The sequence below is a fragment of the Pogona vitticeps genome, chromosome 4 (assembly GCF_051106095.1).
Source record: "Pogona vitticeps strain Pit_001003342236 chromosome 4, PviZW2.1, whole genome shotgun sequence".
Lineage (NCBI taxonomy): Eukaryota > Metazoa > Chordata > Lepidosauria > Squamata > Agamidae > Pogona > Pogona vitticeps.
In genome coordinates, this window is record NC_135786.1 from 2,940,254 (window position 1) to 2,967,453 (window position 27,200).

Sequence of the window (27,200 nt, forward strand, 5' to 3'; positions counted from 1 at the left end):
CTGCGTGGGGCTACCCTTGGAGGCAGTTCAAAAGCTGCACCAGCTGCTGGCAGGCTGGCCTCTGGAGCATCGCCATAGGAACACTTGGAAGGAAACAGGCAGCCCGTGCAGACGGGCCTGTTCAAGGCGCTCATGCAGACATTTGAAGCCCTTACAGGTTTAGGGCCTCCATACCTGGCTGGCTGAGCATCTCTTCCCTCAAAACATCTCCCTGTCCCACCTGTACTTCTTATTACTGGGATGCACAGGTGGCCCCAGGTTAATTTTGTTTTTTGATCCCTTGTATTTTGAATCCATGAGCTTCTCTCTACTGCCTGCCTGTTCGTCTTGTACTTTTACCAGCTTCCCTTCAAAGTCCTCATATTTTTTAGGAATCGTGCCTTGTGTGATGCCTTCTCTCAATGTTACTGTTGTTGTGTTATTTTGATCTTGATTGGTTGGCCACCCAGAGCAGCGGCTTTGCCACCAGTTGGGTAGGGTGAAATTGTAAATAAATAAAAATTGTGGCACTCGAAAGAGTAACAGGCTTCTTTGTTATGACTTTTTGTGGATCAAAATTAAGTGGTTCAGACGCAAGGTATGCTCCCTTGCACCTCTTGTGTCTGAAGAAGTTGACACCGAAAAAGAAGCCATTTTTAAAGGACTGCAATATTTAGTGGGGGGAAATTATTCCTGTTAATGTGAAAGTCCCAGCCACTTGGTGGGAAACAAGAGAGAATGAAATCTAATTAACCTCATTAATAGTGTATAGCAAAGGAAATTGCTGCAGCGCCTTAAAGACTAACCCATTTATATCAGTGTGAGCTTTCACGGATCATCCATTTTCTCAGACCTGCTGTAGTTAATCTGAAAGTGTAGAGGGTGGGGAAAATCCAATTTCAGACTCATTTTTATGAAGCTGGCTTGCTTTCATTAGACAAAGTTAAGATTACATACATGTTCAACTGTAGTTGAACAAGCTTGAGGGCTTAAAACCATCGGTCGTCAAATAAGTTAAACTGTAGTTAATCTAAACCTAACAGTCACACCAGAGGAAGGAGCAGAATGGAGAAGGCTCAAGTGCCACTAGGCTGTTCTGAACAAGCTAAACCATTGTTTAGTGTTACAAGTGCACCTTGCTTCTGAACATCATATTGCAAGGAGAAAATGCCTGCTATCCTATACAGTGGTGTCTCGCTTAACGATTGTCCCACATTACAATGAAATCGCTGTATGACAATCTTTTTGCAATTGCAATTGCGATCGCAAACCAATGGTCTAAATAGGGCTTTCTCGCTTTGCGATGATCAGTTCCCTGCTTCAGGAACTGATTGTTTGCAGAACAATGTTTTTTTAAGCAGCTGATTAGTGGTTTCAAAATGGCCACCGGGTGCTTAAAATGGCTCCCCGCTGTGTTTAGGGATGGATTCCTCGCTATACAGGCAGCGAAAATGGCCGCCGTATGGAGGATCTTCACTGGACTGTGAGTTTTTACCCCATTGGAACGCATAGAACGAGTTTCAATGCGTTTCAATGGGGTTTTTAATTTCGTTTATGATATTTTCGCTTAATGGCGATTTTCCTGGAACAGATTATCGTTGTTAAGCGAGGCACCACTGTACTTTTAAACTGGCCTTGCGAAGCACAGGCCAGTTATTTCCAAAATCACCACTACTAACAGTCAGGAAATACTTGCAGACAGATTTGAATTCTTAAAACTTTTATCAATATGAAAGACACAGAATGGTTTGCGTTTCACAATGTACAAAGTAAGCACCCTGAAACAAATCATTTTCAATTCTCATCCTTCATCTCCACCTCACAGAGCTGTTAAGTGCAGGTACAGAGTAGAAAAGAGAAGTGACATATAGTTAACTGGTGGAAAACATTTCCTCAGGTTTCACCAATGTTAAAAATATAAACATCCCAAGCCTTAGAGGTGCCACTTTTCACCAGTTTTCAGACCCACAGACTACACACCAAATGTCACAGAGGCATAAACCCAATGGCCAGTAGTTAAAATGTGCAAGTTCATCTCTCATCCTTTGTAATCTAAACCTTGGAGCCAGATATAAACCTAGATTATAATTACTTTAAAGTTAACAAAATGGCAAACTTCAAGTGTCTTTCTTGAAACTGTCCTTAGCTAATTTGATTTTTTAAAATATTAAAAGCCTGGAGATGGTACATCCCCCATCATGGCTTGTCACCTGGGATGGACTTTTCCTCCAGGAATCGGTCTGATGGTAGTCTGTCAACAGCAGGAGGACCACGTTTACTCTGATACGACTATAAAAACATCAGCATCCAACCTTGTAGTTCTTAGTAGAAGTGGTTTATCAGATATCCATCTGCATGCTGTTTCTTTGCTTCTTTATTGTGCTTTTATGATCTTAGGTTTTACTCTTTAGTATTTTGGTGTATATGTCATTTTATGGTACCTGCGCTGTAAATTTGGAATGAAATGAACAGCTGCAAGAAGCCCAAATAAATAAATAAATAAAAATGCAATGAAAATGAATTGGTTCAAACTCTTCTGAAATGAGTGTAAAATCAGTTTAGTAAGTAGCGGTAGAATAGCCTTCTTGTTTCCATGTTATCATGGCCACAGCAAGCTGCCTTCTATTATGTGAGACTATTTCTCTATCCAGTTTCTTTGCTCTACTGTCAACTCAGATGAGTAAAGGGCTCTTGGCTGTACTTTCTAACACATGGCTGTACAGTACTAACCGGCCATTATTTTAGGCACAGGCAGAAGGGCCATGGACAACCTTTGAAGACTTCCATTTTGCCTTGTGTCTTGTGTTTTGTTTAAGGAAAATCACCAAAATTTTGTCCTCAAGACAAGGCAAGGAGAAATGTTCTTTGATTGCTTAAAATAACAGCAACCAATGGGTAACCTCACAATCCCAGTGATGCAGAACCAAAGCTTACAGAGAAATAAATTAAAAAAGGAGAAATGCCAGTATACAAAATAGCACAAATGTTGGAGAGAGGGATGAATGGGGCTCCTAAGTACTGGTCTGTGTGGTTCATGCTGGTGGTTTTCCATGGAGCTCTCCCAGTAAGAGTGGGGGTCCCATTCAGAGCAAGCACAGCCTTCCCCTCTGTGTTAAATGCTGCAGTTTCAGTGCCCAGGCAATGCAGTATCCCTGCCACAGATATTTCACAATGCCAAATTTATCTCGAACTTGTGCACGGATGCTGCAAACATGTGGATGCGATGCATTATTAACATTCTGCAATTTTGCTGCCCTGGTTAAAATAAGAAAACCAAACCATTGCAGCACTGGATCCAGAAACAAATCTTTGTGGTTCTTAATGATTTCTGACTCTGCTAGCAAACTCCCCCCAGCCCATAGAAACCTAATATTTCTGGATTTAAGGAAACTGCTTCTAAAATGTGTAAAACTCCAGCTAGAGTGAGGGAAAAGATGTTGTTTGTAGCTTCTGACATGCTTTATGCAAGTAACTTTCTAATTCCCTTTTAAAAGCTATTATAGGTATAGAGAAAGACAGTCACCACAGGGAAGAATTTAATGTCCTGGATTCATAAACTAACGTGGGGTTGTCATGAATAGAAGATTTGCTCTCACAGTTTGGCTTACCAAGGAAACGAAGATTTAAGTGTGCCGGCTTCATCCCACTCAAAGAAAGAACCGTTTCTTCTGTGAAAGAACATATGGCCATCCTAATTATAATGCTACTAATGAGAGGTCATTTCTGTGATGTGACTCGTCAACGGATCAAATAACAACCTTCACCTGCTCACTCACGCACAGACTTATAGAAGAACAACTGATGACTTTCCAATAGCTGGCATAACTTCGAGGGGGGAAGCGCATCATATACTGTAATTTCCTTTGAAATAACTGAAGTCTGATTAAAATATTTTATTGATTGTTCTGGGTTTTTCGGGTTCTTTGGCTGTGTTCTGAAGGTTGTTCTTCCTAATGTTTCGCCAGTCTCTGTGGCCGGCATCTTCAGAGGACAGCACTCTGTGCTCTGGTGTAGTGGGCTTGGGAGTGCAGTATTTATGGCTGTGAGATGGGCTTTTGTCTTTTTCTGTAGATGGGTGATTAGTGTGTCTTGTTGTGGGTGCATTGTTGTGCTAAGGAGAAGAGATTATCTGTCACTGTGGTTGATGGGTGTCATTAGCTTGTCTTTAGCTAAGAATACAAGGATTGTTTAGGTTGGATTTGATCCAGGGTCAAGCATCCTCCAGCTCTGTCTTCAGCAAAATGGCCTGAAAGGTCCTCTTTGGAACCTCACAAGAGAGAAAGAGCAGCTTTCCTCTAATCTGCTGGTGGGGACAGCCTGCGTGTCATCTGCCCCATAAAACTTCTTCTTCTGCAAGGATGTCCCCATTCCAGGGTCTCTCCACCTTTTTCCTTTAAGGCTGCTTTTGGTATTGACTTTCTGTTGCAGTGAAGAAATCTTCCAGGATGCTTTGATTGTACTCAAAAGTAGGGCGGTCCTCGGGCTTGTTCTTCCAGCACCGCATCATGATATCATAGAGCTCCTCGGGGCAACCCTCCGTGCGTGGCATCCGATAGCCACGTTCAAGGGCACGCATCACTTCCTGGTTTGACATCCCTGGGTTTTAAAAAAATGAGGAAAAAAGTATGATAAGCCTATAGAAGTGGGATTTTATTCATGTTTATTAGGTGACACAGTTAGGACAAAGTTCCAAATAGAGTAGTCCTAGAACGAGCTAGAATTGTTAGCATGTATACATTACTGAGGAGGGGATGTGGTGGCGCTGCTGGTTAAACCGCAGAAGCCTCTGGGCTGCAAGGTCAGAAGACCAGCCATTGTAAGATTGAATCCACACAACTGAGTGAGCTTCCGTCGCTTGTCCCGGCTCCTGCCAACCTAGCCATTCGAAAGCATGTAAAGATGCAAGTGGATAAATAAGTACCACCACGGTGGGAAGGTCACGGCATTCCGTGTCTAGTCGCGCTTGCCACGTGACCACGGAAACTGTCTTCAGACAAACGCTGGCTCTATGGCTAAGAAACGGGGACGAGCCCCCTAGAGTTGGCCACGACTGGACTAAATGTCAAGGGGAAGCTTTACCTTTACCTATACATTACTGAAATCAACCCTGAGTGCTCACTGGAAGGACAGATCCTGAAGCTGAGGCTCCAATACTTTGGCCCCCTCATGAGAAGAGAAGACTCCCTGGAAAAGGCCCTGATGTTGGCAAGAGGAGGGGATGACAGAGGACGAGATGGTTGGACAGGGTCATTGAAGCAACCAACATGAATTTGACCCAACTCCGGGAGGCAGTGGAAGACAGGAGGGCCTAGCATGCTCTGGTCCATGGGGTCACAAAGAGTCGGACATGACTTAATGACTAAACAACAACAACAACAACACATTACTGAAACAGCAACATCTACGTTGACTTGGGCATGTCGGAAGAATGGATGGCGGTCGGATTCCAGAAGATCTCCTATATGGAGAATGAGTGCAGGGAAAGCGCCCCAGAGGGAGACCACAGCTGCGATACAAGGAGATCTGCAAGCGGGATCTGAAGGCCTTAGGAATGGACCTCAACAGGTAGGAAACCCTGACATCGGAGCGTTCAGCCTGGAGGAAGGTGGTGCATCACGGCCTCTCCAAATTTGAACAACCCTTTGTTCAAGAGGCAGTCCCAAAACCAGTAAAATCAGGGACCTGGACAGAGGACGGATGGTGTTTGTCTTCAGTGTGGAAGGGATTGTCACTCTCGAATTGGCCTCCTCAGCCACACTAAATGCTGTTCCCAGTCCTCCATACAGAGCACGTGACCCTAATCTCTCGAGACTGAAGGATGCCTACATTAGGTGACACACTGGCCTGCTTCCTAAATGCCATCTCTGTTTGGAAAGCAACAAACCTGGAACCTGGAAGAGGAGTCTTGGGAAAATGAGTTTTTTTAGGCTTCCGCTCCTGGAATTCCGCAGCCAGCAATTCTGGGAGAATTCTGCTGGTTGATTCCAGAAAAGTGACTGTGAGTATCATCCATATGAAATATTGGTTCAGCCCAAAGGGGTGGGAGTAAGGAAGAGCAAAGCTGTGAGTAAGAGATCCAAATCAAGAAGAGCGGGAGAGGTGAAAAGACCAGAGCTGCTGTTGCCTCGTAGACTGCTGAAGACCTTACCAACTTGGTCTAGGTATAATTCCTCTATGTTTGGGTGGGACGGGTAAATCCACATGGTGCATTCACGCATATGCAACTGAATGGATATTTTATTCCAGGGTTTTGAAGACTTTGCATGTGGAGCTGATACTTCTCTGTTACAGACACCCAAACACAGCTGAGGAACACAGCCTAGATTTTTTGTCTGAATTTGAATTCAAAAGGACACTTGAATTTTGTGATTCTAGAAACAATCTCTTTATTGGTACAGTTGCGAGGCTCGGAGTGCACAAGCTGTACCCTTGTTCTTGTTATAATTGCTTGGGATGTCTTTTATATAACTAAATAAGAGAGGCTCATTTTGTGAAACTGTGTTTGCAAGATTCATCTATAGGTATCTAAAAAAGCAAACATTCCTCCCATAGAACCTAAAAGTATTACAGGAGCAGCAGGATAGCATTGAAACGAGGCACTGGGGAGAAACTCCAAGGGTTCGCCAAGAAATCTGAATTACCCAGAGAGGCCGCAGGGAAACCTTTCTGCTACTCACCTGGATACGGGGTCCGTCCATAAGTAATTATCTCCGTCAGAAGAATCCCGAAGGACCAGATATCCGATTTGATGGTGAAGGAGCCATAATTAATAGCTTCGGGTGCCGTCCACTTGATGGGGAACTTGGCCCCTGCACAAAGAGGCCAAGAGAGAAAAAACGTGAGACTCAGCAGGAAAGAAAAATGTCATATAGTCAGAGCGGGTTTATGAACTGGAAACGGGTTGCTTCCAGAAATGGACTTGACACAGTATATTGCTTCAGGACGGTATTGCATTGCTTTAATTACACAGCACCCGCGCTTGTCTCCTAAATGGATAATTAAATCTTAGCCCCCAAGAAGGAACAGCTGAGCAGGATTCTCCTTCCTGAAAGCTGGTCTTCAGCCTTCACCTTAAGTAGACAGTGATGTATGGAAGCTGAAGAATTGATGCCATAAAGAAGGCTGACCGTTGAAGAACTGATGCTTTTGAATTGTGGTGCTGGAGGGGGCCCTTGAGAGTCCCCTGGACTGCAAGGAGAACAAACCTATCCACTTTGAAGGAAATCAACCCTGAGTGCTCCCTGGAAGGACAGATCCTGAAGCGGAGGCTCCAATACTTTGGCCATCTCATGAGAACAGAAGACTCCTTGGAAAAGACCCTGATGTTGGGAAAGTGTGAAGGCAGGAGGAGAAGGGGATGACAGAGGACGTGATGGATGGACAGTGTTTATCGAAGCGACCAACATGAGTTTGACCCAACTCCGGGAGGCAGTGGAAGACAGGAGGGCCTGGCGTGCTCTGGTCCATGGGGTCATGAATAGTCGGACGTGACTTAACGACTAAACAACAACAACAACAACAAGGTCAAAAGAGCCTCGTGAGGTGGAGGTTAAACTGCAGTCCTGCAGCCAAAACTCTGCTCACAAGCTGGGTTCAATCTCAGGTAGCTGGCTTCATTCAGCCTTCCATCCTTCTGAGGTCAGTAAATGGAGTACCCAGCTTGCTGTAGCCTGCATAATTAAATTGTAAACTGCCTCAAGAGTGTTTTAACTGCAACGAGGCACTATATAAGCAGCATGCCTTTTTTTTTTGGCCAAATGTGGAAAATGTAAAAACTTGCTTAAAACGGCAGGTTTCAGAAAGCAGTTCCTCTTCATGCAGAATTCTGATTTTTCTACACGCAAGGAAGATATATCTTTAAATGGCACTGCCAGCATCAATGTGAGCCAGTGTGGTTTAGTAGGTGGACTGTTAAACTAAGGCTCAGGAGATCTGGGTTCAAGAGACCCCTTGAGCCACAGAAATTAATGGAGGGGGGGAGAGAAGAGAAATTATAATAGTAAACACCTGCCTTGAACATCTCATATAACTCACCGTAACTCAGAAGCAATTCAGTGGCGCCTTAGAAAAAAACAGCGTAAATTGGCAGGTGATATGTTGCCCTTCTTAAGGGATCACTAACAGCGCCATGCTATTTATCCTTACACTTTCATACATCCCCCCATAGCCAGCTGGGCTTACTCCTGAGGAAGTGCAGTCTAAATCTCTGATGTGGTCTGAAGGATGCCCATTCGGTCCTTGTGACATATATGAAACTGGAACATGTGTGTCTATGGTCTGGACTACAACTCCCAGAATCCTCCAGCCAACATGGAGGGGGATTCTGGGAACTACAGTGCAGAAAAAGTAATATTACCAAACTCTGAATTTTGGTTCTCTTTTTTTTCTGCATTTAATCACTATTGTTTGGACTCAAATTGGAATGCTTTTTTTCCTTCCTTTTCTCCATTTTATCTTTTCAATCCCCTTGTGAGGTAAGCCAGCCCAACTGTTTCACCAGCTCAAGGCCACCTAATGGCTGAAAATTCAGTAGTAAATCACAATTAGAGGAGACCCATTGAATTAGTGAGGGATCTGGTGAATCAGCTCCTCCATAAGTTGCTTCAATTCCGTGGGCCTGTTCCACTTGCAACTGGCGACTCTATTTCAGCCAATGAGTTTCACGAACAAGCGGGAATTTGAACCCAGGTTTCTGGAGGCTTAGCCTAACCCTCTGACCCTTACATCATTGTGACTCACTCCTTAGACCATTGTTTGTCAAGAGCTTCTAATACGCCACTAATGTCTTGTTGTTTATTTATTTATTTATTTATTTAACTTATATGCCGCCCACACTGCCCGAAGGTCTCTGGGCAGCTTACAACATTTAAAATACAATAAAAAGGCAAAATAAAAGGGCAAAATAATTAAAATGCAATTAAAATATTATTTCAGTTAAAAGCCTTTTGGAACAGGAAGGTTTTGAGCTGGCGCCGAAATGTCATCAGCGTCGGCGCCAGACGAATCTCAGTCGGGAGGGCATTACATAGTCTGGGGGCAACTGCCAAAAAGGCCCTTTGTCTTCAAGCCGTCCCTCTTTCTTCCTTAAGGGACAGCTCTTTCAAAAGGGCCCCCTGGCTAGATCTTAACTGCTGGGTAGGTTCATATGGAAGGAGGCAGTCCTTCAGGTATCCAGGGCCCAAGCCGTTTAGGGGTTTACCCATCAAAACAAGCACTTTGAATTGGGCCCAGGCAGCAACCAAAACTTCATGGATTGCTGCCTTGTCGTGGCGAAGGGGCTTGAGTAACTCAGAGAAGCTATGGGCTATGCCGTGCAGGGACACCCAAGACGGACAGGACATAGTGGAGAGTTCCGACTAAACGCAATCCACCTGGAGTAGGAAATGGCAAGCCACTTCAGTATCTTTGCCAAGAACACCCCATGATCAGAAACAAAAGGCTAAAAGATATGACGCTGGAAGATGGGCCCCTCAGGTCGGAAGGCGTCCAACATGCTACTGAGGAAGAGTGGAGGACAAGTACAAGTAGCTCCAGAGCTAATGAAGTGGTTGGGCCAAAGCCGAAAGGACGCTCAGCTGTGGACGTGCCTGGAAGTGAAAGGAAAGTCCAATGCTGCAAAGAAAAATACTGCATAGGAACCTGGAATGTAAGATCTATGAACACTGGGAAGCTGGAGGTGGTCAAACAGGAGATGGCAAGAATAAACATCGACATCCTGGGCATCAGTGAACTAAAATGGACAGGAATGGGCGAATTCAGCTCAGATGATTATCATATCTACTACTGTGGGCAAGAATCCCGTAGAAGGAATGGAGTAGCCCTCATAGTCAACAAAAGAGTGGGAAAAGCTGTAATGGGATACAATCTCAAAAATGATAGAATGATGTCAATACGAATCCAAGGCAGGCCATTCAACATCACAATAATCCAAGTTTATGCACCAACCAGCATTGCTGAGGAGACTGAAATTGAACAATTCTATGAAGATTTACAACACCTTCTAGAACTGACACCAAAGAAAGATGTTCTTCTCATTCTAGGGGACTGGAATGCTAAAGTAGGGAGCCAAGAGATAAAAGGAACAACAGGGAAGTTTGGCCTTGGAGTTCAGAACGAAGCAGGACAAAGGCTAATAGAGTTTTGTCAAGAGAATAAGCTGGTCATCACAAACACTCTTTTCCAACAACACAAGAGGCGACTCTATACATGGAAATCACCAGATGGGCAATATCGAAATCAGATTGATTATATTCTCTGCAGCCAAAGATGGAGAAGCTCTATACAGTCAGCAAAAACAAGACCTGGAGCTGACTGCGGTTCTGATCATCAGCTTCTCATAGCAAAATTCAAGCTTAGACTGAAGAGAGTAGGAAAAACCACTGGGCCACTCAGGTATAATCTAAACCAAATCCCTTATGAATACACAGTGGAAGTAAAGAACAGATTTAAGGAACTAGATTTGGTGGACAGAGTGCCTGAAGAACTTTGGATAGAGGCTCGTAACATTGTCCAGGAGGCAGCAACGAAAACCATCCCAAAGAAAAGGAAATGCAAGAAAGCAAAGTGGCTGTCCAACGAGGCCTTAGAAATAGCAGAGAGGAGAAGGGAAACAAAATGCAAGGGAGATAGGGAAAGTTACAGAAAATTGAATGCAGACTTCCAAAGAATAGCAAGGAGAGACAAGAGGGCCTTCTTAAATGAACAATGCAAAGAAATAGAGGAAGATAACAGAAAAGGAAAGACCAGAGAGCTGTTCAGGAAAATTGGAGATATTAGAGGAACATTTTGCGCAAAGATGAACATGATAAAAGACAAAAATGGGAGGGACCTAACAGAAGCAGAAGACGTCAAGAAGAGGTGGCAAGAATACACAGAGGAATTATATCAGAAAGATTTGGATATCCCGGACAACCCAGACAATGTAGTTGCTGACCTTGAGCCAGACATCCTGGAGAGTGAAGTCAAGTGGGCCTTAGAAAGCCTGGCTAACAACAAGGCCAGTGGAGGTGATGGCATCCCAGTTGAACTATTTAAAATCTTGAAAGATGATGCTGTTAAGGTGCTACATTCAATATGCCAGCAAGTTTGGAAAACCCAACAGTGGCCAGAGGATTGGAAAAGATCAGTCTACATCCCAATCCCAAAGAAAGGCAGTGCCAAAGAATGCTCCAACTACCGAACAATTGCACTCATTTCGCACGCTAGCAAGGTTATGCTCAGAATCCTCCAAGGTAGGCTTCAGCAGTATGTGGACCGAGAACTCCCAGAAGTACAAGCTGGATTCCGAAGAGGCAGAGGAACTCGAGACCAAATTGCTAACTTGCGCTGGATTATGGAGAAAGCCAGAGAGTTCCAGAAAAATATCTACTTCTGCTTCATTGACTATGCGAAAGCCTTTGACTGGGTGGACCACAACAAACTATGGCAAGTTCTTAAAGAAATGGGAGTGCCTGACCACTTTATCTGTCTCCTGAGAAACCTATATGTGGGACAGGAAGCAACAGTTAGAACTGGTCATGGAACAACTGAGTGGTTCAAAATTGGGAAAGGAGTACGGCAAGGCTGTATATTGTCCCCCAGCTTATTTAACTTATATGCAGAATACATCATGCGGAAGGCTGGACTGGAAGAAACCCAAGCCGGAATTAAGATTGCCGGAAGAAATATCAACAACCTCCGATATGCAGATGATACCACTCTGATGGCAGAAAGTGAGGAGGAATTAAAGAACCTTGTAATGAGAGTGAAAGAGGAGAGTGCAAAAAACGGTTTGAAACTCAACATCAAAAAAACTAAGATCATGGCCACTGGTCCCATCACCTCCTGGGAAATAGAAGGGGAAGATATGGAGGCAGTGTCAAATTTTATCTTCCTGGGCTCCATGATCACTGCAGATGGAGACAGCAGCCCTGAAATTAAAAGACGCCTTCTTCTTGGGAGGAAAGCGATGACAAATCTTGACAGCATCTTGAAAAGCAGAGACATCACCTTGCCAACAAAAGTCCGAATAGTCAAAGCTATGGTTTTTCCTGTCGTGATGTATGGAAGTGAGAGCTGGACCATAAAGAAAGCAGACCGCCGAAGAATTGATGCCTTTGAATTGTGGTGCTGGAGGAGACTCTTGAGAATCCCCTGGACTGCAAAGAGAACAAACCTATCAATTCTAAAGGAAATCAACCCTGAGTGCTCACTGGAAGGACAGATCCTGAAGCTGAGGCTCCAGTACTTTGGCCATCTCATGAGAAGAAAAGAGTCCTTGGAAAAAACCTTGATGTTAGGAAGGTGTGATGGCAAGAGGAGAAGGGGACGACCGAGGATGAGATGGCTGGACAGTGTCTGCGAAGCAACCAACATGAACCTGACACAACTCCGGGAGGCAGTAGAAGACAGGAGGGCCTGGCGTGCTCTGGTCCATGGGGTCACGAAGAGTCGGACACGACTAAACGACTAAACACACACACAGCAACTGGTAGCCAATGTAACTTAAACAGAATTGGCTTGATGTGTTCTCTAGCGGCCCCACCACTCACCAGCCACGCAGCTCGATTCTGGACCAGCTACAGTTGCCAGACCGTCTTCAAAGGCAGCCCCACGTAGAGCGTATTGCAGTAATCTATGTGAGATGTTACCAGTGTGTGTGTAACTGTCATGAGTCTCTGCTTGTTCAGCTAGGGCTGTAGCTGGTATAATTTCCGCAGCTGAAGGAAGGCACCCCTGGCCACCGAGTCCACCTGAGCTTCCAAAGTTAGACCGGGGTCCAGGAGCACCCCCAGGCTACGGACCCTGTCCCTTAGGGGGAGTGTAACCCCATTCAGGGCAGGGAAATGGCCCTCCAACCTGTCCGGCGAAGCACCCACTAACAGCACTTCTGTCTTGTCTGGACTGAGTTTCAATTTATTAACCCTCATCCAGTCCATTATCTGATCCAGACACGAGTTCAGCACAGAAACCGCCTGTCGTCCTGTTGCTTCCAACTTAGAGTGACCCTCGTGGGGTTTTCAAAAGGTGTGAGATGCTTAAGGAGTGGTTTTACTATTGCGCGCGTGTGCACACACACACACAGAGCGAGCATGGTTCCTATTGCACACGCACACACACGCACACGCGCACACACACACACACACACACAGACACACAGACACACACACACACACACACACACACACACACACACAGAGCGAGCACGGTTCCATGCCCAAGGGTGGATTTGAACCTGGGTCTCCTGATTCATAGTCTGTCATTCTACCCAGCTGCCCCATACTGGCTGCTCAGAGTGCACGGCACATAACAGAAATAGAGAAAATGAAAATAGGCAGGCATTTATCCACAACGCCCCCTCCCATCTGTACCTTCCCTTGCCGTGTATTCGTTGTCCTCGATCACTCTGGCTAAGCCAAAATCAGCAATCTTGCACACCAGCATGGCTGACACCAGGATGTTGGCAGCCCTCAGGTCTCGATGGATGTAGTTCTTCCGCTCAATGTAAGCCATGCCTTCTGAGATCTGTACCAACAAGAGAAAAAGGGACCGGTCATAACAGGGTTCGCGGACTACAGCAGGGAAGCATGGTTGGGAGAGAGAAGCTCACAGAGCGCCAGGAGAGACCCGTTGTCTCTATCAGATCCAGCTTAGGAGCCCGGTTGAAGGTGGTGGAAACGCTGAATGATTCCCAACTCCTTGTCTAACAAGACTGAAAGGATGCATGACAAGGCCACCTGCCCATGATTTGGATAATTCCACCCCAGCTCTTGCATCATCCTTTGCTCCGAGAAGACAGAATTCTCTGGAAAAGTCAGCAACATTGGGAAAGATGGAAAGGCAGCAGGAAAAGAGGACGCCAATATGAGATGGACTCACTGCCTAAAAGAAGCCACAGGCTTAGTTTAGAAGAGCTGAGCAGGGTGCCTGAGGACAGGAGATTTCGGAGACTGCTCGTTCATAGGGTCAGGCGTGAGACATCGACACACGACAATGAATGAAAGATATCGCCCACCCTTGCCTTCTGATGGTGCACAAATATCCGACCGTGGATTTTGGGTGTGGTTTCCCCCACACCCTGACAGTCAAAGCTATCTTTATCTTTTAAGGCTGTGAGCGAGGCCCGTATTTTTCCTGGGAACGTCCTGCTCCCGGGCTCCTCCTGCAACGTAGCAAGAGCCTCGCCCGCCTGCTTTCGGGGTCTCTGCCCAAGAGAGCTGTGAAGACCCGAAGGGGAAGGAGTTAGCAGTCCGCTCTGCCAAGGCGAAGGTGCTGGGATGGATCGCGGGTGGCGGGGGAGGGGCACCCACCTGCTCCTTTGAATGCCTGATTTTGGCACCAGGAAGGAGGGCACGGGGAGGGGGCTCCTGGACAAAGCGTGGATTGTTCTCGGACAGAGCGAGAACACTTCCTCCTCGAAGGGAGAGGGAGATCTGGAGGAAGGTTCATAAAAAGCACCTTCACACAAATGGACAGCGCCCAGCCTTTGCATATTCAAATACACCCTGCCGCACTCGTTGGACAGGGAGTAACAAGGCCTTGTTACACAGACATTGCTCTCGGATCCTCTTTTTAAAACAAAATACTGTTTCTGTGCCGTAACATCCACTTCCATCACCACCACCCCAAAATATGAGGGGCCGAGGCGGTCAGAATTCCTCTTGCTCAGATCTAAGACGTCTTCCACGGACTCCAGGAAGGCCTAATCCAGCCGAAAAGCGGCACTTCGCCGACACACGTTTACCGTAGCCCTAGGTTTCTGCTCCTCCCACCTACTGAGCTGCCTGAGGCATCCCTGTTTCAGCAAGTCGCCCGGCAACCTGGCATCAACAGGGCCATGGCGAGTGTGTTGCCAAAGCAGGAACCGAGAATGAGCAGCCCTCCAGAAGTTGTGGGATTACAACACCCATCGTCCCTCACCACCAGCTGTATTGACTCAGTCTGATGGGAGCTGGAATCCAGCCTATGCTCCCAGTCTGACAGCGAGGTGTGGCGGAGATACATCCATAACCAGAAGCCCATGGATGTGGTGGTGGTGGTGGTGGGATCCTTTCTCCCCTCTCACCAAACCTTGCAAAGTCTTTGAGAGCGGTGGGTAATTGGGAGCCAGGATGCGTAACCGGGCACAGCGCATCATAAGAAATGTAGATTGCAACGTCTTTCTATCCCACTTTTCTGCTAATGAATTCATTGGTCGTGTGAATGGCTTGCTTCCCGCCCCCATCTTTTCACAACAACGGTGTGAGGTGAGGTGAAGCTGAGAGAGCGAGAAAGGCTAAGCCAAGGTTGTTCTGTGACTTTCATGGATGAACGGGGATTTGAACTCAGGTCTTGAGGGTTCTATACCACACGGAGCAACACAGAATGCTGGAGAAAGCGGCTTGTCCTTCAGCAGCGCAAGAGCCCAGGCTTTACATGCAGAAGGATCAGCGTTGTACCCTTTTCTTTATTAAATATTATAAAATGCAACAATGGACCTCAGAGGAGTCTACTTCTTTTTAGCAAAACAAGCAAAAATCTAAGGTATGTAACATAAAACTTCCGACAACGATGCAAGTGAGAGATGTGGGGCTTTCTGGCCCCTCCAGAAAAGCTCAATTTGAAAATGCCGATGACCTATGCAAAACTGCTCTAGGGATGCTCAGGTATTGCTCAGATGGGAGAGGTTTTTTCCTTTTTAATGGCAGCCCCCAAAACCCTCTAGCGGCCAGTGGTCCCTAACCTTGGGCCTCCAGATGTTCTTGGACTTCAACTCCCAGAAATCCCGGCCAGCAGAGGTGGTGGTGAAGGCTTCTGGGAATTGTAGTCCAAGAACCTCTGGAGGCCCAAGGTTGGGGAGCACTGGTGTAGCCAGCAGGGCCAGGCGGCCCGTGTCACCCTGGGAGTAGCCATTCAGCAGCAGCAGCAACAGCCCCCGCTGGCTTCCCCCCGACCCTGGTTTTCCTTGGCAGCCCATTCCAGGGCTCAGCTCTGGCAAAACAGCCACGCCTGGGTGCCCAAATAAGCCCCCACCCCCAGCTCCCCCCCCCACGTCCCCACCTCAGGGGTGGCTCTTACCTGGGCCGCAAAGTCAATCAGTTTGGGAAGGGGCTGTGCGTGTCCTTCATCGCTTTTCAGGAAATTCAGCAAGCTACCTGTGGGAAGGAAAGAAGCAGCATCTTCAGGGCATGGAAAGCAGCTGCTGGACTTCTCCCTTCGGGTCCTCCTGCCTCTGCCTGGCCTTTCTCCCTGGAGAAAAGCCACCTCTTCAGGGCCTTTTAGAGACATACCGTATTTTTCCTTGTATAAGACACCCCCATGTATATGACGCCCCCACTTTTCTAATCCAAAATTAAGAAATCTAAGTGGGGCTTAGCAAGTGTAGGGGGAAAGGGATCAAAGCGCTGCAGGATCGCTTTGATCCCTGCTTTCCCCTCCACTTGTTTTTGTTCTCTCCTCAGCTTACTTCCGTGTATAAGACAACCTTCAATTTTTAGTCTAAAGATTTTAGACAAAAGTATAGTGTTATACATGGAAAAATACGGTATATTGGCTGGTTTCAGATGCACCACAATACAATTAATAAAAATAGCAGATCATGTCCCACCCAATATCAGGCAACTTATTCAGAGCAGCAAACAGAAAAACATTTGAGGATGCACCTTAAGACAGGCAGAGTGCATGGACGTAGGCGAGAAGCTACCTGTCCTTCCACACCTTTGCTGCAGAATGTATGCTTACCTTGCTTCATACACAGCGGGTACCAAGTGCCATCTCTAAGCCGATGCCTCCAGTTAAAAAGGGAACAGGCCGGAGATGGGTACTATTCCAGTTTTTTAAAAAAAAAAAAAAAAAGCAAAACAACTATAATTCTCAGAAACTCACAAAACACATGGCCAACGTATTGCAGAGTTTGGAATAATTGGTTCAATTCCTTTAGCGGCACAGGGGAGGTGCAGGAAGTCACAGAACAGAACTGCTTCAAGTTCAAGCAGACCACCCCTTTTCCTCCTCAACAGGCACTTACAGTCTCAGTCGCTCACCCGGAGACATTAGAAGGAGAAAGAATAAAAACCGTTTTCTTTACTTGCAGTTCTGAACAGATTGAACAGCAAACTCACAAAACGTGGCTGTCTGCAGCGACAGGCTTCGGCAGACTCACTGACCGCTTCCAACCGATAACAGAGAGGGGAAAAGCTCAAAAGGAGCTTCGCATTCAGAGGCAAGGAAGGAACAATTGGTTAGTGCTGTTATTGATTGATAGTCACTCCAGCCCGGAAAGGTCCTTCCCAGCCACACCTATCAGATACAGCATGCGAGGTTGCAAAAATCCCAGCACAAAGGCCGTGCTGGGTATGAAATTCTAGGAGCTGTAATTTTTCCTGCCTCTGAAACAGACAGTCATTGATAGGAAACCTCTCTCTCTCTCTTTTTGTCTGAGACCAAAAACAGACCTTAAACACAGCCTGTTATTGGAAGAAAGAAAAGCTTCACTAATGTAAGCATTTGATAGTCATATCAAAAACCTCTCCCATCTTCAAGATTATGCAAATTGGTCTGCGGTCCTTGATGACCCATCTGCAGGATTTGAGCAGGAGTTTCCTTCGAGGTCTGATTTCACAAACGCGGAAAGACAGCCTTTAGCCACTTCTCGGCCGCCGTAACCTCCTTTCAGGCCTGATCAAGACCCATTCCCAGCTCGAAACTGGAAGAACTCCTGCTGGTCACAACAATAGGTGGCCAGGAAGCTGTCTTCCACAGAGTCACACCGGCGGTTCCATTTGGCCCAGCCTTGTCCCCTCGGACCGGTGGCAAACCTCAGAGCGTCAAGCTACCAAAGGAGATGCCAAGTCCGTAGTTGTGTCAGTCTGTCGCAGCACAAACTGCAAAGAATCTTAGGGTGCCTTTCAGATCAACTTCCATAGACACACCCCAATTCTTTGGACGTATGCAGTACAAGTAAGTTTGCAAACTACATGTTTATACCCATGCTGGAGAACTGGACATTCTGCGTGCAACACACTGAGTCTCTGTTTCTTTCTATTCCACCTCTTCTCCCCTGCATAGGTATAGTGTATGATGGCCCCCATGGAAATCAATACATCTTCACAGCTTGGCTAATGCTCCTTCCATTATCTTGACACACAAACCCGCCCCTTTCTCTCCCGCCACGAACCATTATCACTTTCTCGCAGCTGTACACCACATCCTACACAGCTTCCGTGGCCCGTGGAACTTGTGCCTTTGTGGTTAGCGAGGGGCTGAGAGCCTCTGGGCACCACGGGGGGGGGCAAAATGGTTCAGGCCCGGGAGGGCTAAGGTTAGCAAGCCTGCAAAGAGATGCACTCTGCTCCCCGTGGGCTTTGTGCTGTCAGCTGGAATTAGTTCCTTGGTGGCCCACAAAGCCAAATCAGAGCAAAGACAAACCCTTCCTACCCTCACTCTGAAATGTCCTTGAGAAAATAGAGGGAGAGAAGATGGCGCTTGGCAGCAGTGATTGAGAGGAAGGTCACCTCCAGCATGAAAATTGCAAACAGGTAAGCAAAGGAGAGGAAAAGGGGTATCCAGAACCAGGGGAGCTTTTACCAGCCTGGATGTGGGTCTTTACAAGCTGCCAGAATTTGGAAATGCTTCTTTTCCGGAGAACAATCACCCGACATGGCCAGCAGCCTTGATGGCTAGGGAATTCTGCAGGCTGCCATTTATTTTATTTTATTTAAAAAATATTTTTACCCCGCCTTTCTCCTAAAAAGGACCCAATGTGGCTTCTATCCTTATTTTAAAAGACTGCATTTTAAAGCCAACAACAGTGAGTATAAAAATAATGAAAAGGGTCAAACAAACACCATACAGAAAAAAATACAGGCAAAACCAAAACACATTCAAAGCATGAAAATACAATAATCTGCTTGCGGAAAGACAGCCAAGATGGGGCCGGCCTGGCCTCCAGTGGGAGGGAGTTCCAACGTCTTGGAGCGGTCACAGAGAAGGCCTTGCCCTGGGTCCCCTGCCTGCCTTCCGGCTCACCTTTCTCCATGTACTCCGTGATGATATAGATGGGCTCCTCCTTGGTCACCACAGCGTTCAGTTTGACCAGCTTGTCGTGCTGCAGCGTCTTCATGAGGTTGGCCTCCTCCAGGAAAGCTTCCACCGACATGGTGCCCGGCTTCATGGTCTTCACGGCTACTTTGGTGTGCCTGTTGTAGGTGGCTGAAGAAGAGGGACAAGGGGCGATGCACTCCCATCAACGTGTCATGACGTCCCCCAGACCAGCCACCCAAGTCACTGGTGGATTTGGCCATTACCGGCTGAGCCCACAAGCAAAAAGCTGAACCCGGGGTGAGACGCAGAACCCCCAAGCCACGAAAACGCAGCCGCCTAGAGGCCTCGTTTCAAAATTGCAAACGTGGGCCCGGAGATTCGTGGGAGCCCCAGCCTTACCCATCCAGACTTCCCCAAACTGTCCGGCTCCCAGGATGACCTCCAGCTTCAAGGAGTCCCTGGGAATTTCCCAGGCGTCTTTCTCCCAGGGTTTCTCAGGCTTCGGCGCAACACATGGGTAGGTCAGTGTTTGGCACAACCCATCGCTTTGACCTGAAAGGCAGAAAGAAGGAATAAGCACCTTGTAGGCCGCTGGACTTAAAGAACCTCTTAAGGAGGGTGAAAGAGGAGAGCGTCAAAAACGGTCCGAAGCTGAACATCAAAAAAACTAAGATCATGGCCACTGGTCCCATCACCTCCTGGGAAATAGAAGGGGAAGATATGGAGGGAGTGACAGATTTTACTTTCTAGGGCTCCATGATCACTGCAGATGGGGACAGGAGCCACAAAATCAAAAGACGCCTGCTTCTTGGGAAGAAAGCCATGACAAACCTAGACGGCATCTTTAAAAGCAGAGACATCACCTTGCCGACAAAGGTCTGAATAGTCAAAGCGATGGTTTTTCCAGTCGCGATGTATGGAAGTGAGAGCTGGACCATAAAGAAGGTGGACCACCGAAGAATTGATGCTTTTGAATTGTGGTGCTGGAGGAGACTCTTGAGAGTCCCATGGACTGCAAGGAGATCAAATTTATCCATTCTGAAGGAAATCCACCCTGAGGGCTCACTGGAAGGACAGATCTTAAAGCTGAGGCTCCAATATTTTGGCCATCTCATGAGAAGAGAAGACTCCCTTCGAAAAGACCCTGATGTTGGGAAAGTGCGAGGGCGAGAGGAGAAGGGGACGACAGAGGATGAGATGCCTGGACAGGGTCACCGAAGCGACCAACATGAATTTGACACAACTCCGGGAGGCAGTGGAAGACAGGAGGGCCTGGCGTGCTCTGGTCCATGGGGTCACGAAGAGTCGGACATGACTTAATGACTAAACAACAACAACAAGGCTACACCACTCCCATCTTTTTCTTTTAACACGCCATGTTTGAAATAGTGGCCAGTTCTTGCTCCCCGGTCGTAGTGCCTTGCATGGAGCACTTTGGGAAAACCAGTAAGACAGGTAAACAGGAAGCTGCCTTATGCTAGGAGAGGCCACTGGTCTGTCGCCTACGCCAGGATGGGCGAATTCGGTGGGGCCAAAGGACCATTTTCCCGAGGGGCTGGCTGCTCAGGGACCACACCTCCGAAGGGGTGTGGCTGACGTAGGAATCGGTGTGGCCATTGCAGCAAATTATCTCTTTAAAAATTAAACGTCACAATGAGTGATGAAATCAAGCTGGCGTTGACTCATTAAATGAGGAAATAATGTATTTCCTTAAAATAAAAAGCAACAACTCCCCATGCCAAACACACACTTAAAAAAATAATGAAAAAGCCTTGCATACCCTCCAGTGGCTGATTTTTTAAAAAAATCATTTGGGTGGCATTGAGGAGGAGAGGGGGCCGCAGGGAAGCATCTGAGACTCTTCCCCCACCCTGTTGGCGGCTGATGGACGTCAGTTCTCTCCAGAGTTTCAGAACAAAGAGTCTTCCTCAACAATAAGTGGAGATGCCAGGTCCTGAACCCAAGTTAATAATAATAACAATAATAGAACCCTATGGATCATCAAGTCTGGTCGCTTGTCAAGGAGACACAGTGGGGAAGCAAACTCCCCACGTTTAGCTCTGCAGCCAGATACCACAAAGCCCATGTTCCCAGGTTGTGACTTGTGGCGGAGAAGGAAATCATTTCTCCCCGTTGCTACCTCACCTCTTTAATACGAGAGATGCCAGGAATGGAACCGGCAGTCTTCAGCATACACCCTACCACTTTTGGCGGGGTTGTGTTATGTGCCTTCAGTTTTCAACCCAGGTAAGTGAGATATTTAGGGAGTGGCTTTACCACTTCGTCACCCACCCACCCACCCGGTGAGCTTCCATGGCTGAACAGGGAATCTCAGACCCTGATCTCCTGAGCCCTAATCCCATGCCCTAGCAATCATGCCACGATGGATAAAGAAGTCTGATGATGATGATGATGATGATGATGATGATGATGATGATGATGATGATGATGATGATGATGATAATAATAATAATAATAATAATAATAATAATAATAATAATAATAATAATAATAATAATAATAATAATAATAATAATAATAATAATAATGAGCTTTTCCCAAGATAGGCAGTTTTGATTGCTCAGATTGCTACCGCTTATTTATTAGGATTCCTTACGTCCAGATTTACTTCTATCTCTGAAAGCCAAGCAAAATAAAATCAAAGATACCCCAGCTTTAAAAGCAAAAAGCAACAGAATCCAGAACCAGCGCCAGCTAGAGCAGAGCCCCTGCATCCATAGGGTTTGCAGTACAGAAGGGCCGAGTCTCCATTCAGAACGGGATTAAACCTAGTAGGAACCGCTAGCTGGATTTGGTGCATTCAGGACAGATTTCATCCGGCCCCTCCCGGGAGGGCGCACCACCATTTTTGATGTTTTGGGGAAGCGGCGTGTGGAGCCAGGACTGCATGCATGCCACGGAGCACCCGAAGTATCCCGTTTTGCTCTCACTGGGCTCGGCCACATGGAAATGGCTTTTCAACCCTGAAGCCGGGCCGCCAGGGGCTGTTTCTCTGCAGGGGAAGGGGGGAAACCACAGAAAATTCCCAAGGTTTACATTTATAATGAGCGACCAGCTCCTGGAGGGTGTTAAAGGTGTTCCGAGGGGAGATGTAGAAGCCTCCGTTGTCCAGCGTCCGGATCTTGTAATGTTTCACCGTGTCCACTTTGTTCTGGCTGTCGAAATCTCTTAGCGACAAAGAGTAACTTCCTGTACCAAAAAGAAAGGGGGGAAAAAGGAACTGTGGAGAGAATGGCAAGGAGTTCACCCCCTCCCTGAGGCCTGCCCCCAGGATCCCCGGTCCCAAGATTTTTAACCCACGATGAGCTGAGAGGCGTTGTTTCTACTACAGCAGCTTCTGTAACTGCCGTATGGACACAAAGCAAGGTTCGGCCCAGTATCAGCTTTGGAAAACCTTTGGAAAGTTATATTTCTATTCCTGCTCAAAGATTCCAGGAAATGCATTCCCAAATCTTATGTTTTCCAACCCATTTTGAGTTTTCACCGGTTCAGACCACACAACGCACCCTATTGCGTCTACGTTTCTTAGCCAAGTGGGCCTGTTGTAAACTTAAACGAGCTTTGGAAGGATGCAATCCTGCCACCCTTCTCCCAAGTTCAGGATGCAGGAGAAGAGGAAGAGAATGAAGCCAGCTTAACCCTTTCCTCTCAGATTGCTTTTTTTTTAACTCAAAAGCACTGCCAGGGGCTCTTTTTCCCTATAAGGAAAAAAAGTTGATAGAGAAAAAGCCGTTCGAATGAGGTGTTCTGCCTGCTTGGAGAACCTGTTCCTTTTCCCTGCCCCATGATAGCTTCAAGTCATCATTTCGACCACCACGTCTTTCAATAACGACCTTTTCCTCCCTCCGGGTTGCCAACTCTTCCTAGGGTAGAGGATCAACCCGGCACCCGCTGTTCATACAAGAGGGACGGGCGTTACCTTTGGTCGTCTCACTGTCTCGGATCATGAAGGAGCCGATCATGTTGCCGGGAGCCAAGAGCTGGCGCTCTGCATCCTTCCGACTGACCCCTCTGAAGAACCACCTAAGAGGGCAACATTCCCAAAGCAGGCAGGTGAGATTTCCTTTGCTGCCATCCCCTTCTGCCTCTGCCCAACCCATCACCTGCCCCTTCCCAAATCCAGCAAGAAAACCACAAGCTCAGCATGAACGCTGGGACTGTGTTGGGACTTGTCTTGTTACGGTCTTCAAGGGAGGAGACGGTCTGGGGGAAACCCAGCGGAGGCTTTGGTGCAGCAGGTCACTGGAGATGCTTCTCCAAAGTCATGAAGATGTCGTGAAGATGCTCACCAAAACACAGAATATCAGCCTTTGATGGCCACGAGTTTCCAAGCATGCCCAGGCCACCTGCTTGGGTCTCCTTTTGGATTAACAACAGGGAGATCAAGAACCATGATGACGTAGACTGGGTGTTAGGGTTAGTCCCTAATGAGTAGCCAGAGACATCTTATGGGGGCAATTCTGCTGTACGTCTAGACCCTCCTGATCAGAAGTCACTCTGAAAAAAGCCTCATCCAAGCCTAAAATCTCTGCAGTCTTTGAACGGCAGAGCTGGAAGGGGCCCACCCTACGGATCATCGAGTCTAGCCAATGTCAAGGAGGCCCACAGGGGAACTGAACTCTCAACCAGCCCCTGAGCTATCCAGCAGTTATAGATGTATGCACTGAAAGGGTGAAATTCCTCCCGTCCCCCGAACGTCTTCAATTTGCAAGGGAGAGAAGGGATACTGAAGGCTGCATCAGGCCCGGAGCCTTCATTTGGCCCACTCCTGACCTGTCCCTGTGTCGTCCTGCAATGGGAGCGCAGTGGCCCATTGGAGCCGAAAAGGAAGGAAAAGGACATGAAAGGGGGTGGGTGGATGTTTACTTCTTCCTTAGGCAGTGGGAAGAATCAACCACCACCACCACCCATCGTGCTTCTCTCCTCTAGAAAGTTAGCAAGGAGAAGAAAGACGACCGCCATCCACTCAAACAGAGAGAGACGCGAGCCTGTAAGAAGCCAGGTGGACTCACTCCTCCGTCTCCAGCGAGTTGACCCTGGCGACGTAGTTGCTGGGGATGTAGCCTTCTTGGCCGGTGGTCAGTGACTCGGCTCTCCACCACTCGCCTGAGCTGCAGTAGGAGAGAACAAGGAAGCAAGAGAGCCTTCTATTTCAATCCGCTTCATGTCCTCAGGAAGCTTCAGGCACTGCCGTGGGGAGAAAAAGGGGGCACAGACGTCCACTTCACCTGCCCAGCTCCGAACCCAAGCCAATGCCTTTCCTCCTAAGCGGTGCTGTTGACCCAGCCCAAGCTCTCTGCCCGTTGGGCACTTTCCACAATGTGCGGACATCGCTGTCCAAGCATGCCCCGGCCAACGACCAAGTAAGGAGGCTTTCAGAGCTAGGCTAAACACTTTAGACTCCCTGCCAGTCAAGGCTCCCTGTAGATCCTGACTACCACACGTGGCAATCTCTTATTTTACTTCCCATATTGGGATTCCTTTCTCCTCCCCAGGCAGAGCCTTCTCTGCTTTCTTCTCTTTTTATCTATCTGGGCCACTGTCTGAAGGGACCTCCGGGGGTTTATTTATATAACTTTCCTCCTCTCTTTTGCAGGAACAGAGATTCTTTGAAGGGGAGCTTGTGTTTTCTTCATATTTATTAATCTATCTTGTATCATTTGAAGACCACCTTCCTCCCAGGGAGGGGCTGCAAGGCACCCTGATTTATTGTGAAATCAAGCAATACTAAAAATGCAATTAAGTTCCAGACTAAAAAGCAATTAAACTACAAATGACAATTAAACCTCCATTAATTAATTAAATGTGGTGGCTGTGGGCTAAACCGCAGAAGCCTGTGCTGCAGGGTCAGAAGACCAAGCAGTCGTAAGATCGAATCCACGCAATGGAGTGAGCGCCCGTCGCTTGTCCCAGCTCCCGCCAACCTAGCGGTTCGAAAGCATGCAAATGTGAGTAGATAAATAGGGACCACCTCGGTGGGAAGGTAACAGCGTTCCGTGTCTAAGTCGCACTGGCCATGTGACCACGGAGGATTGTCTTTGGGCAAAACGCTGGCTCTATGGCTTGGAAATGGGGATGAGCACCGCCCCCTAGAGTCGGACACGACTGGACAAAAATTGTCAAGGGGAACCTTTACCTAATTAATTAAAAGCATTTAGAACTTTAAATGCTTTAAATTAACTTCAGGGTGGGGAGAGCTCCCAGAGACACAGTCCTAGTTATTAAAAGCCTTCCCAAAGATGTGGGTCTTTAAGTGTTGGCGGTGGGAGCTGAGCTCGCCTTCCGAGGGAGGGCGTTCCACCCCCTGGGAGGGACCACAAGTGTGGGGGCTTCTCCTGCAACCCCATCAGATACACCTGCGATGGCAATGGGACCCAAAAAAAGGGCCTCCTCTGATGATCTTAACGGTCAGCATGTCTTATATGGGGAGATAACGGTCTTCCAGGTGGCCAGAATCGTAAAGCTGAAAGGTATAGTCTCTCCAAGCAAAGAATTCTCAGCCCTTTTGTGGCAATACAGCCTCTCCCAACCCTTCCGATGGGTCAGAAGACAACTTCCATCACTCCCTGCCAGCGTGGCAAATGGCTCCACTGAAGGAGGACAATGGGATTTCCAGTGTAGCCCCTCTGGAAAAAAAAATATTTCAACAAGGAAGGCTGCCATTCTGCAATTCCCAGGATGGTTTTGAAGAAGCCAATGTGCGGCATAGAACGGTTTCACATTTGCACTGTGCATCATGCTTCTGGACCCCCCCCCCCGGTGCAGGCAAGAATATTCCTTCAGAGCTGCTGCCACCAGATTTCCTGGGACTTTGATATGAGCCAGAACAGCCAAAAGGAGGTCCACCAGGTTCCTGGAGGAAAGAAAGAGGCAATGGGTAACAGTCTGGCACTTACTCTTCCAGGATTCTGAGACATTCGCCCTTCTGGAAACTCAGGTCTTCCCTGTGTATCGCTTCATAGTCGTAAAGAGCCAGGACGATGAAATCTTCTGTAAGAAGGACGAAGGGCATGCAGTCACACAATGTCAAACGTTATGGCGGATGTACTGCCTAACTTAAACCAACCCTAGCATGTCTGAGAGCCAAACTGGACATGACCGAGAGCTCATAATCAGAAGGTAAAAAATGTGTTAGTGTCGCAGGCACATGGTTCAGGAAGACTGACATGACCGAGCAATTAAATGGACAGCTATGTTTACATCCCAGTGACCAATCGCAAAACACAACAAGCTCATTTGCAAATGTGTGTAACAATCAGATGTTGTCAGCACATTAGGCCTTCCCTTTTCTAATGACATGTTATCTGTAATTAAAACATTAGCCTTGATTTTCTGGCATAAGACACGCAGTGCAAAAAAAAAGGCGTTTCCTCAGGATCAGGAGAAGTCTATCTGGCTTCCCTTGAATGTTCCTGTTCAAGTTACTCGCCTGCTTTTGATTGGTAGCAAAGCTCAGATAACGGGGCCCGTCTGCATGTCTTATGGCATTAGGCCACTATTCTACCATCTTGGATCTCTACCTCTGGGGCCGACAACTATCAGTGAAGCAAGAGTTTCATGATCTGTTCCCCCATCATTTTCCTTTACTTTGGGGGGGGGCGGGGGCAAAAAGAGGCTCTGCTTTTGGCGACAGCAATGGCGTGGGGGGGGGACCCTTTCTCCGACCGCTTTGCAGATCTGAATTCCTTTCCTTCTCCCAAAGAACTGGTGAATCCTGCCATGTTCTCCCCCCCACTGTGAAATGAGCTGTCACTAGAACAGGGTGATTTAAATATGCAAATAGCTTGGGGGGACGGGAAAGTACCCTCTCCTCGTCAAACCCACTGTTCCAATCAAGAGGAGGGCTCTAGATCGACCTAAGTCAACCAGAGCTTTCCACATCATGTGTGGCTTTGCAAGAGCTTTGTCTGGAGGACTGAACAAGTCGCAGATGGGACGATTAAAGGTGTCCTTCATTACAGGACCCCTGATGTTGCCCTGGGGCATCATGAACCCATGAAATGGCCTCTTGCTAAACCAGAGGATACCTACCGTCATCCTGGGGCTTCACAGGAGTAGATGATATACAGCCCTGTGATGCAAAAGAAGAAGAAGAAAAACATCCACGTTTAGCACAAAAAGAATATTTTTTGTGGACAGATAGTTTGCAGCCTGTAAGGCAACTTTACCGTATCCATCGCCCTCCAGATGTGCAGGATTAT

The 27,200-nt window shown here is 47.2% G+C and overlaps 3 protein-coding genes across 3 annotated transcripts in view; 2 read left to right on the plus strand and 1 right to left on the minus strand.

Moving 5' to 3' along the window:
- Positions 1-27,200, plus strand: part of LOC144588812 (uncharacterized) — an 856,730-nt gene that overhangs the window by 576,881 nt on the left and 252,649 nt on the right. The window lies entirely within an intron of this gene.
- LOC144588813 (uncharacterized) overlaps positions 1-27,200 on the plus strand; it is a 398,202-nt gene that overhangs the window by 328,719 nt on the left and 42,283 nt on the right. The window lies entirely within an intron of this gene.
- Positions 1,683-27,200, minus strand: part of HCK (HCK proto-oncogene, Src family tyrosine kinase) — a 33,282-nt gene continuing 7,764 nt past the window's right edge. The window contains exons 3-13 of the mRNA XM_072996611.2: positions 27,031-27,070; positions 25,896-25,989; positions 24,012-24,110; positions 22,919-23,022; positions 22,036-22,188; positions 19,378-19,530; positions 18,964-19,146; positions 16,015-16,091; positions 13,329-13,482; positions 6,657-6,788; positions 1,683-4,575 (exon numbers count right to left, since the gene is read on the minus strand). Of these exons, the coding sequence (XP_072852712.2) occupies positions 4,373-4,575; positions 6,657-6,788; positions 13,329-13,482; positions 16,015-16,091; positions 18,964-19,146; positions 19,378-19,530; positions 22,036-22,188; positions 22,919-23,022; positions 24,012-24,110; positions 25,896-25,989; positions 27,031-27,070 (1,392 nt within the window). The 3' untranslated portion in view covers positions 1,683-4,372. The remainder of the gene's footprint in view (positions 4,576-6,656; positions 6,789-13,328; positions 13,483-16,014; positions 16,092-18,963; positions 19,147-19,377; positions 19,531-22,035; positions 22,189-22,918; positions 23,023-24,011; positions 24,111-25,895; positions 25,990-27,030; positions 27,071-27,200) is intronic.